General features: G+C 45.7%; 2 protein-coding genes across 6 annotated transcripts in view; one reads left to right on the top strand and one right to left on the bottom strand.

Moving 5' to 3' along the window:
• The window catches only part of IWS1 (interacts with SUPT6H, CTD assembly factor 1), a 29,404-nt gene extending 18,854 nt beyond the window's left edge, over nt 1-10,550 (bottom strand). For 2 of the 4 annotated variants that reach the window (XM_073360174.1, XM_073360177.1), the window contains exons 1-2: nt 10,296-10,550; nt 7,144-7,259 (exon numbers count right to left, since the gene is read on the bottom strand). In XM_073360174.1, the coding sequence (XP_073216275.1) occupies nt 7,144-7,259; nt 10,296-10,329 (150 nt within the window). In that variant the 5' untranslated portion in view covers nt 10,330-10,550. Of the gene's footprint in view, nt 1-616; nt 2,541-2,623; nt 2,643-7,143; nt 7,260-10,295 lie in introns of those variants that run through there. The other 2 variants (XM_073360176.1, XM_073360175.1) reach the window with 2 other exon arrangements.
• Nucleotides 10,551-10,642: 92 nt separating this feature from the next.
• Nucleotides 10,643-16,120, top strand: part of MYO7B (myosin VIIB) — a 99,811-nt gene continuing 94,333 nt past the window's right edge. Inside the window, exon 1 of one of the 2 annotated variants that reach the window (XM_073360171.1) lies at nt 10,643-11,187. The gene's annotated coding sequence lies outside the window, so the exon portion shown is untranslated. Of the gene's footprint in view, nt 11,188-13,489; nt 13,835-16,120 lie in introns of those variants that run through there. The other variant, XM_073360170.1, reaches the window with a different exon arrangement.

The following is a 16,120-nucleotide window of genomic DNA, read 5'->3' as shown; positions in this document are numbered from 1 at the left end:
AGTCCAAAGATATTATCTGCTAAATTCCACCACAGCTGCAGACACAAGGAAGCAGCAAGATAGAACTACATGATCTTAAAGCATGCATGTGACCAAATGCATCTTCAAAATGTTACTGAATGTTACTCATGTAAAATCTCTCAGCAGCACCACAAAAGCAAGCTAACATTCTCTCTTTTTTTTGGTTCTCTCTCCCTGTAACATTGGAGGCCATTTGAATCTCATGATGATGATGTTAATATTCTAAGTAGTTCCCAATTTCTATGTTTATAAGAAACTACAGTGCACAATTAGAGAATATATTAATTTTCAAAAAAAAAATTCATTATAAAGGTAGAAGAAAATCCTCCAGCAGCCTGGGACAAGTAGTTCTGCTTGACCACAGTACTAACCACCTCCCACAAGTCACTGCAGGTTCCCTCTGGAACTAGCTAATCATAACACTGATTCTCTTCCCCTCCACTGCAAGGTACCTCTTAAGTAATGTACTAGGAACATGTCAAGTACATCTACAGATTATTGCTGCACTTGGCATGCTTTCTCTCAACACATTATTGAACAGGAAGTTACAATCAAGAAGAAAGCTGCAGCTGAGGAAGAGAAAGGTTAAGAATACCTGTGACTGTCAGCGGTGTAATCAAGAATGTCAGGATGGAATCTACAGAGTGAATGCTGGTCAGTGCTGTAGGTTGGGAGGATTAGAGGAACTTCTGGTCACCTTCTGGTAGAAGAGCCTTGTACCTTCCCACCCACCCTCCTAAAGTTATTTTTTTTTTATTTAATTTCATTGAACTGTACATTATGAAACCAGGAATTGCTCATGCCAGCAGTAGCATGAGATTTTTCTGGGAAGGGAAACAGCAGAAGAGGTACAAATATTAATGTTTAAGTCCTTTATCTTACAATCTGCCAGGGCTGGAAACTCTTTGGGGGATATGTAATGAGAAAGTAAAACAATTCGATCCCTGAGTCAATAGCGTTAGCTGTAGGCAACTGGTTTATCTTTCAGAATACACTAGAAAGATCTTGGTAACTTGGTATTCATATTAGTTGGTAAGAAATCAAAACGGAACAATCACGCAGAGACATTAATAGCATATTTTAGAAATCACACTGCAATAGCAAATCATAGCAATTCCAGCAGCATTAATGTTGTTTCCATAGGATGCAACATATCTCTCTAAGCCTGTGACAGACTGACAGTAAGCATCAGGTAATTCCTGAGAATGAAGAGGAGCTAACATCCTATTCAGCCTATATGATGTTTGATGCAGGAATTGTCTTTAATTTTGTTTGTTGAGAGCTCAGCAACATGGGGCCTCACACAATCCTGATTAAAACCTCCGGGCCCTACCTTCCTACAAATAAATAATAGGCACTCTAAAGACCTGTTTCAAAGAATACAATAGAAAACACACAAGTAACTATATGGGCTGAAAAGCATTTATGAATAAAACAGTTTATGAAAGTCCGTCTTGGAGTACATAGTTTATATGTGTAACATTAAGAATGTGACTTTGTAGAGATATTATTTTAGTTAAATAACTAAATATAATGAACTAGAAAATGAAGCAAGAAAGAAGGTTGGGATCTAAGCCTTGTGAGACAGTTATTTTACTAGTTCGTCTCTAAAAATTTGTTCAGAAGAAATTATGCAACACATGTGCATTTAATATCAGAAGTTTTCTATTTTTCTTTTCCAAATACTTAGTTCAAAGAAAAGATCAGACAATGTCAATGATAGGTAGGTCTCAGATAGTTGTTCCCCACCCTATTTTTTGCTCTAATTCCTTTGCTTTCTTTTCTTCCTTCTCTTTATCTATGAACTTTTTACTTGAGATGTCCTTAATTATATCTTTTTTTAGCTGAAAGAATTCAACAGCAGCAGACTTTAGTACAGTACACTGTAACAAATGTATTAAAATCAAATTTACAGTTTTAATCCTCTATGTAAAACATTAACAGATTAGTAAATAAAGTATTGGATCAATGCATAAAGTTAAAAAGTTAGCCACCCCGTATGATCCCATGAATTACTACACCAAAGTTTATATAATCATCAAATGGTGATCGGGCAATTAATTTTGATTTAAAAATCCAAGGTAAATAAAATGTTTTCCATAAAATCCTAGAATCCCAATTCTGCAACTGAATATGCAGAGATGGATCCTTACACCCACAGGGCCCCACTGCAGTCAGTAAGGCTCCATATGGGCCTGGTCACAGGATCTGGCCCCTTAAATCATACCAACACTGTAAATTTGATTTAATATGCATTACTGTACTAAAATTGTGTGTTATCTAATTCTATTTAGCTAAAACAGAACTGATAAGGACATCAAAGAAAACATTTATAGATAAAGTGGGATGGGGGAAGGAAAGCCAGGAAAGAATTGTAGAAAGGAAAAACCCCCACATACCTGAGACCCACAAACCTAAGACCTACATAAATAAATCCTCAAGAGCCCTCTTTTCTTTAAGTTAAGAACCTGGAAAAGAAATCTGAAAATTTAAAAAAGTTTAAAAAGTTAGTTTTTAAAAAAATCTAATTGAATTCTAATTTAGAGACGAAATAGTAATTAAAAAGACTTATCTGATTAGGCTTTCTCAAAGGTTTTAGTACCCTTGAATGTCATTCTTCCCACATTTTCCTATGGATGAAAAAAATAAGAGGACATAAGAAAACAAATTCAGAAAGGAGAATATGGTGAATCACTGAAAGTCATTCCTTTTGGGGGATGGTTCTAGTGTGTTCTAATTTAAACTACAACTCTAATCTTGACTTGTAGGAAATCTGGAAATTACTGTACCTTAAGATTTGGCATGCAAAGTTAACACTTTTTAAAATATATTTGTGGTTTTTAAGATTACCCAAATATCTATAAAATCTAGTGTTGGGGTCTTGTTTGAAATTAATTGGACTGATTATTTTATCCATTTTCAAATACAGAGGAGTCTCCAAACAAGCCAGAGTGTACCTACCCCTTACATCAGTGTCACCAACCGGTTGATCCTAGAGGATCTCCCTGTCGATCGTGATCTCCAGCGGTGCAATGTGGCTGACTCTAAGGAAGACTCCCTGCCTACGCCGGACCCATGCCACTGCCAGAAGCGGCCAGTGCAGCCCTGCAGAACAGGGGTTTCCCTCTGCGTGCTGCTCCTGCCTGCAAGCACCACCCCCGCAGCTCCCATTGGCCAGGAGAGCCTTGCGGGGAGTGCTTGCAGAGAGGAGCAGTGCACAGAGCCACCCCACTGCCCCCCCGGGGCCACAGGGGCGCATTGGCCCCTTTCAGGACAGTATGGAGCCAAGGTAGACAGGCAGTCTGCCTTAGCCTTGCTGTGCCCATTGCCAACCAGAAGCCGCCAGAGAGAAGTGCTGCCTGGAGGGAGGCCGCACCTCAACCCCCATCCCTGAGCCAGCACCCCATACCCCCCCCTGCACCCTGAACCCCACCCTGACCCCCCTTCCAGGGCCAGCACCCCAAGACCCCTCCTGCACCTCAACACTTTGGCCCAGCCCTGACCCCCCTCCCAGAGCCAGCACCCTATACCCCGTCCTGCAGCCCAACACTGCCCCAGCCCGGAGTCCCCTCATGCATCCAAACTCCCGCCCAGAGCCCACACCCTGCACACCCTCCTGAACCCCAACCCCCTGCCCCAGGTTCAGCCCAGAGCCCCCTCCCACACTGCGAACCCCTTGGCCCCAGCCCAGAGCCTGCACCCCCTCCTGAACTCCAACCCCCTGCCCCAGCCTGGTGAAAGTGAGTGAGGGTGGGGGAGAGCGAGCGACGGAAAGAGGGGGGGATGGAATGAGCGGGGTGGGGCTTTGGGGAAGGGGTGGGGCCTCTGGGAAGGTGCAGCGTAGATCCTGGGTTGCCCTTAGATTCCAAAAGTGATCTTGGGTGTAAAAAGGTTGGAGACCACTGCCTTACATACTACATATCCCTTACATACTGTCATGCACATGTACAACAAGGTCAGTTAAGAGTGATGATAGCTCCCTAATGTTAGTATTCTCAAATGTTTTTAATAGCAGTGGATATGTGAAAAAATTCTGTCTGTTAATGCAAAGGACAATCTGAAAGCAATTGCTTGTGTATTTAAACCAGATCTCAAATGACCATAAATGCAGTATGTAACACTAATGCCTCACAAGAATATACAAGAGTTTGAATGATTAACTCAACCCTCATACATCAGATGAAATGCTAATGGCCCCAAGCTGCCAATGTTATCTTCCCTGATCAGACTGGTAATTCTTTTGTTTTGCAATTCCTGTCATATTCTGAAACTATTCATTCCCTAAAACACTACCTGATCTCCATCCTGCACCTACTGAAGCAATCCCTCTGAGATCCTATCATCTCACTAATGCTAAGAAAATTGCTCCTACACAGGGTCACCCCTCAAGCTTCCCCAGTCCCACAGAAGACACCTAATCACATTTCTGATCTGGCTTCTTCTACTGCAAGAACTTACTTTTTTACCATACAGGACATTCTAAATTTAAAATTTGAATTTAAGTAAATTAAAAAAAATTATATTTCATGTTAATAAAAATACTTTGTTCTATTTTCTCTTTCCAACATTTGGGGTTTTAATAAAATATAGCACAAATAGCTCTTCTGCGAGAACAAAATAGGCTTGCATGCTAAGCTACATAAAAGAGTGAAGGCTTTCAGTTTGTTACAGTGTACCACATTAAGAATTTAAACAGTTTGTACAGCGTAATATACATCCAGAGACAACCACGTCATGTAGTGTCAACCTGGAACACAGATCCAACTTACACAAGAAAGTTACTGCACACAAGCAGATATCCAAATTGTAATTAAGGCATTTCACAAAGAGTGTGAATAGGTCCTTCTTCACATCATTGACTAGGAAAAGACAGAATTTCATAGGCCCAGATTATACCATCTCATGATGGAAGCTACAGGAAGGTGAGAAAACTTTGCAAAGAAATCCTTGTTGAGATTCCTTCATAAATGTCCTGTCAGGTGATGGGGAGAGGGGAAGGGATGGGGAAATCCTCTGCAGCCCATGGTAAACTTGCTCTTTAATCTGGTAGATCCCATGGGATGTGCATGAAAGCGCAGTATCCCTGCAGCAGTTCTGGCAGTGCTTCCCCCTCCACATCCCACTCCAAAACTCCAGTCATAGTACATTAAGTCCACCCCATCCCACTCCTGTACCATCCTGACTCTACCCCCTTTCCCAGTAAGGATTCCAGACTACATGAGGAACCATCCATACCATGAACTGCAAGGAGGAGAAGAGAGGCACCTGTACTCTTCCCACATGGATGAGCTTTTTGACGTAGAAAAACATCACAACACACCCAAAATAGTGAAGATGTATTTTCCTCATGCCCTTTCTGTAATTTAATTGACCAGGAGGGTTGATGTGTTTGTTCTGGGATTTTTTTCCCCAAGAAAATTTACTCCTGTACTGACAAACTTCAGCATAAACATGCAAAATTTTATGCTGAGCTACAAATCCCTGAAAAACAGCATTTATCATTTCAAATATATTTGACATTATTTGCAGCTATGTTCATGAGTTGTGATGTCTGTAAGGATATTTCTAAAGCATCCTTGCAAAACTATCATGAAACTTTTACTCCTAGGGGAATTTTGTGCCACTGCACGTGTGCAGAATTCACGTCCCACACAGATTTCTTTGCTTCCCTGCAGAAAATGACAGGGAAGCAAAGGGAAGCTACAAGAGTGGTCACAAGCCTCTCACCAACAGCACAGGCACACCGTTTTGGGCGCCCGGAGCAGCCAGTGGAGATATAAATCACTGCCCGGGGGCGGGGGAGGAAAGGGGGGTACGGGAGACAGACAGACACATGCTGGAGATGCCCTACCCTGCTCCAGGCTCAGCTGCTAGTCCCAGCTGGGCTGGGACAGGACAAGACTTTCTCTTGCCCTGCAAGGAGCGGCCAGGGCAGGGTCACACCCACCCCCGGAAACCTTTCCAGCTGCAGGAAGCTCTGCTCCTCCTCCCCTTGCTTTTTGCTGGCATCCCTCCTCAGCTGAAGGAGGAGGAGTCACTATATGGGGAACTGCTCTCCTGTCCGCCCAACCCCAGTGTATCCAGACCCCCCACATATCCAGACCCCCGCCGAGCCTCAGCTGCCTGTATCCAGAACTCCCCCACTGAGCCCCACCCTCCCTGCATTTGGATTCCCCCACCCCTACACCCAGGCCACCCCCTGCTGAGCCCCTCCCCTCGAACCTCTGCCTGGATCACCCTGAAGAGGCCCCCGCACCCAGACCTCCACCCCACAAAGCCCACTCCCCCAGCACCAGGATCCCTATGCATTCCCCCACACCCAGACCATCTCGCTGAATCCCAACCCCTTCACCTGGATCTCCTGCAGAGTCCCATTCCATCTGCACCCAGAACGCCCCCCTCCAAGCTGCCTGCACCCATATTGCCCCGCACAGAACTCTCTCGCTCCACACCTGAATCCCCTCACACTAATTGCCTCCAGACTTGGAGCCTGCTGGGCTGAGCCTGCTTGCCGCACACCTTGATCAGGAGCCAGGGCTGGGCGTGCGTGTGAGACTGTCCCTCTCGCTTACTGTCTTGGTGCAACTGGCGTGGAGGGGCAGGGCTCCAGGGTGTTCCTGGGGTAGGCCTGGCCCTTGCGCTATGTCAGGGTTGGATGCAGCCTCACTGCTAAGTCCGTATCCAGGGAAGGGGCGGGGAGGGGCTCCAAGGTGCTCTCCCACCTCTGTGCAGCCAGTGGCCTGTGCTCCCCACTGCCATGCTGGAGCCTCCACATTTATTTATTGACAAATAAAATATGCAGAATTTTGCAGAATTTTAAAATACGGTGTTCAGAATTTTTTTTTTTTTTGGTGCAGAATTCCCTCAGGAGTAAACTTTACTAGCTCAAGCACAGAATCTATTCTTTTATCATGATAAGAAAACTATTATCCTAATCACTTGCTAAAAAATTACATCCCCTGGCTATCTAGGCAAGTAAATTTTACAAGATTACTCTAAGGGTCTGGTTTAAGGAACCCAATATAAAATTAATCTCCATTAAGAGTAAGGCCCTCTCTCATTTAAACTCAGGCTACAGAAAGTCATGTTTTTATTTGATCAAACCAAACATTTCACTGGTACCTCTGAATGATGCTCTAAGCTTTCATTGTCTGATCCAGAATGCTGATCATTTACATCATCTTCAACGTCAGACCCTGAATCTCGCTCATCTTGTACTGGGGTGGCTCCACCATCATCTGCACCAAATTAAAAAAAAAAGTAAGATTCAGTAACATCTTTCAATATCTATAAAATATGAGCTTTTTGACATTTTTGCAAATCAGAGAGCCAACAGGCAAGACTCTCAACCAGAACTTCCAGTTCCAGAATTAAAACAATAGATACTGTTAAAAGACAGAAAAATACATCAGCAAGTAGTGGATTTCAGAGCATACAACCAGAAGCTACAGTACACTACCAGTTAAATGACAAAAGAATTAAATTTGCTGCTTTTATAGCAGTGCCTTTATCGGTTGCGACTCCCATCATCTACATTCTTAAAATGAATCACTTTAGATTATCTCCAGAACAAAATTTATCAGGAAAATTTGAGGTAGAGGCAAATCCGCCACTGTGATCCTCACTACTCTTAGAGACACAGGCCATAGAAACTTACAGTATAACAATGTGACCAACAGGCTCATGTGATCATCAAAAAATACTATGTGTATCATAAAATCAATCATTTAATATTCAGTCACACTTAAGTAGACCTGTCACAGACCTAATGATGTTAATTACCTGCATGCTTTAGGGCTTAACTGCAGATTTTGTACTACAACAACTACTGTTTAGAAACAGATGTAGTTAAAATGGTAAAACTCCCATGATCAGAGCACAATCAGCCCATATGACAGCTGCAGCCCATATGACATCCTCAGGGCCACCCAAGTAGTATATATATCAGGGGTCTCAAACACGCAGCCCGCGAGGTTCTTTTGTGTGGCCCGCCAAACTCCCTGCGTCCCCCCGTCCCGGTCTATCTCCAGGCCAGGGGTGGACAAACTACAGCCCGCAGGCTGAATCCAGCCGCAGGATCGCCCCCTGGCTCCCCGTGGCGCACTGAACCCTGCACCCTGAGCCCCCTGCCGCACCCTGCACAATGACCCCCTGCTGCACCCCACACTCCCTGCCCTGAGCCCCCTGCCATACCCTGCACCCCTCCTGCACCCCCTGGGGGCTGGGAGGGGGTGGAGACTTCGGGGAAGGGGTTGGAATGGGGGTGGGGCAGGGGTGGGAAGAGGCGGAGTGGGGCGGAGGCAGCGAAGGGGGGGGTGTCAGTGATGAGGCCATCGGGCCAATGCACTAGTCTTCATATGGCCCTCGTGGTCATTTGAGTTTGAGACCCCTGATATATATTGCATGGATGCAGCCCACATATAACACAGAGAGCTGCACATGCAGCCCACAATGGAAAATAGATTGAGAACCGTTGCTCTAGACTAACCACAATTATACTATATACACCAGTAGCTGCAGACACACTAGAGAGTTGTACCATACAAGAACTGCACAAAAGTGACATGTGGTCAAGCCCTCAACCATGGCTGTCTTAACAGCCAAAAAGGGTGCTTTCTTCCATTAATATCAGCACAATCGAATTACTTTAACACAATTTCAAAGTCATCTTAATACTCATTAATATGCAGGCTAACACATTTGATAGCAAGTTAGTTGGTTGTGCTGTATCCTAGGGAGGAGTCTAGGACACAATACAGCCACCTAACTTCAAACATGCTGGCCTACATATTAGGTCCTGTCTATACTAGGAAAAAGGTGTCTTTTTAAAATGTAATAGTTAACATATTTTAAGAGTCTAGCAGAGATAGGACAAGCTGTATTTTTAACAAGTATTAGTTCACCTCAACCAGCTAACGTGTTAGAACTACAACTTGCCCTGACTGCACCAGGATTTTAAAACATATAAGCTATCATCTTTTAGAAGCACCCCCATTTTTCCATGGCAGACATGCCATTAATGAGAATCTAGAGGAATTTTTAACTGTGTGAAAATAACCTGACCGAGCCGACATTTGAAAACCCTTCTTTTTTGCTCACTGAACCAGGACCTTAAATCATTTGAGCTGATCAAGCTATAGCCTGCTAGGCTTCATCTAGACTAAGATTAGAGATGTTAAGCATATTAGCCAACAGTGCTAATTAACAAGTTTTAAAAATCTATTATGGACAAGGCACAAGCTAAACTAGTTGAGTTAAATTCTAGTACCTAGCATGTGTTAAAATGTGCTAATGTCAACGTTAAATCCTAGCTAATGCAAGACCTCTTGCTAGCTCAGCTGAGTTAACCTGGTTGAAGATGACATCCTCAATAACCTAGACAATCTACAATAATTCACCAGACAGTGTGATGTATGCATCATTTTGAGGCTAAGATATCTTTGAAGACAGTTGTGGAGGTTCTATTAGATAAGTCAGAAACATCTACGTGTAATAAACAAATGGGATACTTTGTTTGGAAAGAACTTTTTTGGGGGTGGGAGAGAAAGCTTAATGACCTGATTCTCAGAGATCCTGAGCTTCCATAACTCCTCCTGATTTAAAAATGGTAAGTGATAGTAATGAGAACTTTACATAGTAATCGCTTTGGCTTTTGATAGCATCTCTCAACCACATGCTTAATTTGTCTCACCCATATTGGTCAACACCAAGCATGTCCATTTCCAAGCAATACAAAATAATCCGTCACCACTCAGCCTGTCACCCACGCACCTCGGCCCAAAACAGACCTGTTGCCGCTCAGCTCAACACCCAGGCATCGCCTCCCAAAGACAACCCCAGCCTTTCACCCAGGCCCTCCCAGCCAGGACAGCCCTCATCAGCACCCAGGGTGTCACCCAGTTCCCCACCAAGGACAACCCTGTCAGCACCCCAGGGTGTCACCCAGCTCGTTGCCCCCAGGAGAGCCCCCCCGCATCAGCCTCCAGCCTGCCTCCCAGCCCCCCGGAGCCCGCCTGTCACCGAGGCAGAGCCACGAGCGCACTCTTGGGACGTGCCGCCCCTTACACCCCGCTCCTCTCTCCCCGGCCCAGGCGACCCCGCGCTCGGCCCACAGACAAGCCGTGCGGAGACAGGAGTCCAGCCCTCGGGTCGGAGGGGCCTGACCGCGCTGCCCGGGAAAAGGGGTGAGAATCTCTCCCCTGAAGGAGCTGCCCTGGGCCAGGAGCCGCCAGCCCAACCCTCCACCCCCCAAAACGGTGCCTCTCGCCCCGCACCTGACTGGTCCCCGCCGTAGTACTCCGCCTCCATCGCGGGCCTCCGGCCCCCGCCTCCCTCTCAGGGCTCGCAGGCTGCTGGTGGAGGGGGCGGGGCAGGGCCCCAACTTCGCGGCCTAGTACTGGGGACCTGCCGCTCCGACCCCCGCGCCGCGTACAATCAAATCCCTGGCGCTTCCTACTGCGGCGGGCCCAAAATGGCGCCTCCCCCACACCCTCACAGACAGCTCGCGCGCATGCGCTGCGACGACCAGTGGGGTCAGAGGGCAATGCACCACGCTGCTGTCGCGAGAGGTCAGGCACAGAGAAGTCTCGCGGCGCTTTGGAGGCGCGCGCGATACTCATTGCTAGCCGCGCCCAGCGACGGGGGGGCGCTCGCTCTGTCAGGGCCAACTCAGCGGGAGGGTGGAGTCGGGCTAGAGCCGCCTTCATCCGTCCCCTTGAGCCTGGGCCTGGCGGAGACCAGGGCCCCACTGAGCGCCCCTGGAGCGGGTCGCCCCCAGGGAACAGGCAGGGGCCCACCCCAGCAGGCCCCTCAGGGGACAGCACAGGGCATGTCTGGCCCCCGGGTGCGGCCCGTGACAGCGAGCCCGGCCCCTCCTGTGTGTGACACGGAGCAGAGACCAAACTCACCCTGAACGACATAATCGGCATCGTTTATCTCTGTGGATGAATACATCGTTCTGTGACACACCCCAGCTCGCCCGTATCCTATTGCCGTGATTCTCAACCAGGGGCCCCTAGCGATCTTCCCGGGGTACATCAACTCATCTAGCTGTTTGCCTGCTTTTACAACAGGCTGCATAAAAAAACACTACCGAAGTCCGTACAAACTAAAATTTCACAGGGACAATGGTTTGTTTATACTGCTCTATATACTATACACTGAAAGGTAAAGTACAGTATTTATATTCCAATTGATTGTTTAAATTATATGGTAAAAACGAGAAAGTCAGCAATGTCTCAATATTAGTGTGCTGTGACACTTCTCTCTGATTTTGTAAGCAAGTAGTTTTGAAGTGAGGTGAAACTTGGGGGTATGTAAGACAAATCAGACTCCTGAAAAGGATATAGTAGTCTGGAGAGGTTGAGAGCCACTGCCCTGTTGCACTAAAGGCTGCTAATATGAATAAGTAACGGGTGTATATGTATAAATGGCAAAATACCTCTGAGGTCAACCCAGGTTATGCACCTATGCAGCCCTTAGATCCGAACAGGAAACAGCAGAAGGGTAATTAATATGCATTCTTCCATCCTCCAGTCCCATCTGAAACACCATATCCAAAGCGTGCCCAGGCTTGTAAGTGGAGTCTACCAACTACCTGGGACCATCCAGTGATTTTTACAGCAGCCCTGAAAATCTAAAGCAAAGCAAAAGAATCACCATCTGGGTGGGTGCTGGAAACCCAAGAATTATAGGCATTGATGAACTCACTTCCACTATAGCAGGGTTCTCAAACTGGGGGTCAGGACATGGGGGGTCACGAGCTTCCAGCCTCCACCCCAAACCCCGCTTTGCATCCAGCTTTTATAATGCTGTTAAATACATAAAAAAGTGTTTTTAATTTATAAAGGGGGGGGGTTGCACTCAGAGGATTGCTATTTGAAAGGGGTCACCAGTACAAAAGTTTGAGAACCACCGCACAATAGTATGGAATCTAATTAGCCCAGCAAAGGCCTCTGTAGTGGAGCAGGTTGACATGAACATCAACACCAATCCTATCCTATCATCGTCCTAGGCCTCACACATCAGATGGAGACACTCAGTTTTAAATAGATTTGAGGTTAGATGCACTCTGGCTCTCAGCAGCCTTGGTTATACTGCAGGGTGACCCCAAAACACTGCCAGTCCTGGATATTCCTCAGAAATGTATGTCTTTTACCGCCCAGCCCTCTCCGAGAAAGTATAAATGTTTTAAGTCCATTATTCCTTAAATGGGATAATATGCCTGCTTATTATCTCAAATAGTTATTCAGACACTTTAAACACACTGCATTAGAGAAAACAATAAAACAGGTTTATTATCTATAAAGAGATTTTAAGTAAGAAGCAATGAGGTTATAGAAATGGTTACAAGAAAAATGAAGATGAAAGATAAAATGTTTACTAATGTCTAACAGATGTTTACTATGTATGTCAGATTCAAGCAAAGTTTCTCACCACATGCTTTCAGCAGTTTTACTGACCAAACGAAACCCTGTAGGTCAGGACCCCTCCCCCAGAGTCCAACGAATGCTTCCTTTGTCACTTCAGGTGCAGTGAATGTGATGGGCAGAGAGAAAGGTCCCTTGGGGTGCTTGTCCCTCCTTTTTATAGTTTCAGTCTCCCTCTTGAAAAACATTTCCAGCTGGGGACTAGGAGACAAAGAGTCTATGCGGACAGATGTTCCCTGCTGGCTTTTTCTCACCTGTTTGAGCTTTCTTTGTTTCCATCCCTGCTTAATGACTCTGTTTACTGTTTCAATCCAAATTAAGGCAAAAACAAAAGAATGTGTGGAGGACAGACCTGTCGACTTTTGCCTGCGCAGGGCTGTGGGGTTTGGAACATGTGATAACAACATCATACAGGGAAATCTTATAACTTCACATACAGTGTTGCCACACATTTTACCAGGACAGTAGTGACCAGCAAATTATGAGTTTTCAGTGATGCCTTACAAGACATGTCTTGTACAAAAATTATTACAATATAGGGTATAGGGTACAGTATAGGGTATGAAGAGGCATATGTTTTGTCACAGCCCCCTAGGAAACCTGTCATACAATGAGATGAGATTTCCTCTCCACTGGACAATGTTCTGGAAGCTTATACTATGGAGCTGGGCATTATGGACATGCCTAAGGAAGAGGTGAATGACTATTTTGCAGCATCTGTAGATTACCTGTAGTTGGTGCATTTATATCCATGAACATCCTCTGAGTTGAAGGGATGAATGTCTCTCAGGATACATCCTGCTCCTGCTGCCATACCACAGCTTGCCAGCTGTTGTGCCACTCTCTCATTGGCTGGTCAACAGATGTCCCTCCCTGCCCTTTGCAAAAAGCCACATGGACTTCTTCCTTCTCTGAGCAATCTGCATAGCTGCAGAAAAATTTGTCACTTCCAATGAGTTGCTACCTCACTGCATAGTTGTACGTCAATTCCAATAAGATATTAACTGTGTTACAGCTCTGTGTGTATAGTATTTGCATGCCTATTTGTGTGTGCATGTATGTTTGTGCCTTACAAACTAGAGCTTGCCCCTCAATTGCCCGTAATATATGCTTCTAATGCTCTGTTGGCTGCATTCCAACGGGAAGGATGGAGAGACACTCAGACCATAATGGGATTGCACAGCAGGGGAGCATGACCTGCCTTCTAACAGCCAGAGTGAGAAGCCCCACATTGTGTGAGTGGAGGAGTGCAAGGCCACGGATCCAAAAGCCTCCTGGATCTGCTTTTCAGCCCAACAGCATGAAGTGGCTGGAGTGATATAAACCTTCCCTAAGAGACAGGATGCTCAAGAAAATCAGGGGATGTATTTGAAAGTCCTTTGCTGGTATGTACTTTTCTTTTTCAGTCAGCTTTTCGTCTTTACAATGTGCCTTTAGACTTAACTACAGACATCAGTGATTTACAGCTACAAATCTGCTTAGGTAAAGGGAGGAGGTTAATGGGCAGTTACCAAAGGCTCAGGTTTCTGGATGAGCAGTAAGCGTTTAGTTGTTACACCCAGAGCCACAGCTCTTCAGAAACCCCAGAAATGTGATTGGGACTAACCTGAACCTATGCTCAGCATCTGGGATTCTGTGATATGGAAATGCTGAGGCCTGTGTGACTTATCCAAAGACAGAGAGGAAATGACAGCACTAGTGCCATGTGCTATTTAAACCCTCTGATCCAGAGAGAAATCTCTTAAGTAGGGAACTGCTGGGAAGAAACAGTTTCGTCAATGGATGTGTCTACTGATCTATTGTTCTCCAAAGCGGCAGGATTATTGTCACCTGGATTACACAGATTTTAACTTGTCACATTTCTGACCATTTATTCATCAATATTGACCAAACTGTCAAAATTATTACCATGTCTCTGCTTAACTTTGTCACCACAAATTACATCTATAAATGTGTCTGAGTACTGCAGAGTCCCATAATCATCAATGTGCTGAGCAATTAACATGTCCACTCACTGCAGGGCAGTCCTAGACAAATTCCTCTTGCCTCTCCACATCTGTTTACTAAACTGTGTGCAATCTCCCAAAGAACAATTTTCACACCCACTCATAGACATTTATACTGCAGGGTCCCTTAGCAAACAGCCCTCCCGCCACAATCCATGCTTTACAGAGCCCCTTATAGGTGCTTCTCCTTGGTATGTCTGCACTTGAGCAGTCTGGCCTATGTTTTTTGTGATCCCTTTGTGCTATGCTTGCTGTGCTAATCCACGGTGGTGCTGCATCACACTTTCAGTATGTACTTCAGATTTATGATGACGACAACACTTCCTACAAGCGTGCAGTTTGTTTTCATAGGATCACTCAGTCTTGCATGGGCGGCAAGTAGCATAGGTAGAGGAAGGCTATGCCTCCCCAAACAGCCTTTTGTTGCCCTGTCCATGCTCTGCCCTGAAGCTCCCTCCTCTGCCTGCTTCAAGTTCTCTTCTTGCTGTTCTGTGGCCCAGAGGCTGGGGCATGCAGGCTGGGGCCAGTGTGCACAAGGCCGGGAGTTGGGTTCATGCCTTTCTGCCCGTCCGTCTGCCCAGGTCTGAGGGTGCTCGGGCTGTGCCACCTGCCCAGCACTCCAGAGCTGTGGCCACTCCGGCCACACCGCCTGCCCGGTACTCTGGGGCCACTCCGGCCATGCCACCTGCCCGGTGCTCCGGGGCTGGATCCGTGCTGCCCATCTGCCAGGGGCACACGGGGCGGGCTGGAGGCTGCGCAGCGGGTTGGTGGTGCTGCAGACAAGGGGAGGGGCAGGGCCTTAGGCAGGTTGGAGGGGTTGGGTATTAAAACCCAAACATAACCGAATGGATGGAATTTTATCACAAGATATGAAGCTGCAGTGCTTCAAATGTTTCTTGCTGTGGTTCTTTGAAAGATTGCACCTACAGTATATGTATTTGGATGTGGAACTACCGTAAAACCCACCAGAGTGCATATATCATACAGCAAGGTCTTTCTGTTTTTATTAACTCCCCACCCTCCCAGAAATGCATCTGGGAAACTAGAAACTAGAATAAAAGATATAAATATATTACTGTAGAGCTGTCACAGATGCTTAGGAATTCCAGTAAGTTACAGTTTACGAAGGGTATACAGAATAGTCAATAGCAAGGAAAGCTAAGGAATAGTTAATCCACCGCATACAATGTTCTAGGCTATACACCCACATCTGTAGGATGACTGAACCTTCAGTGCTCATCCATGCTGTTTTTGTATTTATCACTCATGTACAGAATTTGATGACATTTATATAGTAGCTGGCCATTTGGCTTTTACAGTCAGGATAAATGCTGCTTAGTAAGAAACTTCAGTAACAATCCCCCTCAGAACTCCAGTTTGTCACCTAGGTAGCAGTTTATACAGCTTTAAAGCTAGTGAAACCACACATTCGAATATGAAACTTTATATGTGAAAGTTCATTCTGGCGTGGGTCTCTAAACTGGTATTGAAGTCGCTGTGGGGGATGCTAGAAAGAATATGGCAATAGTTATTTGACTAGGTCCAATGGCATGGGACTAAGTGCTAAACCAATTTGAATCTGGTCAAAATTCAGACATAGTACCTCAAATTACATGAGACCAGATCCTCAGCTGGTTTAAATCAGCATGGCTGCTTAGAGCTTCT

The sequence above is a fragment of the Lepidochelys kempii genome, chromosome 9 (assembly GCF_965140265.1).
Source record: "Lepidochelys kempii isolate rLepKem1 chromosome 9, rLepKem1.hap2, whole genome shotgun sequence".
NCBI lineage: Eukaryota > Metazoa > Chordata > Testudines > Cheloniidae > Lepidochelys > Lepidochelys kempii.
The sequence above is the reverse complement of the archived record's forward strand: the minus strand, read 5'-3'. Positions and strand labels throughout refer to the sequence as shown.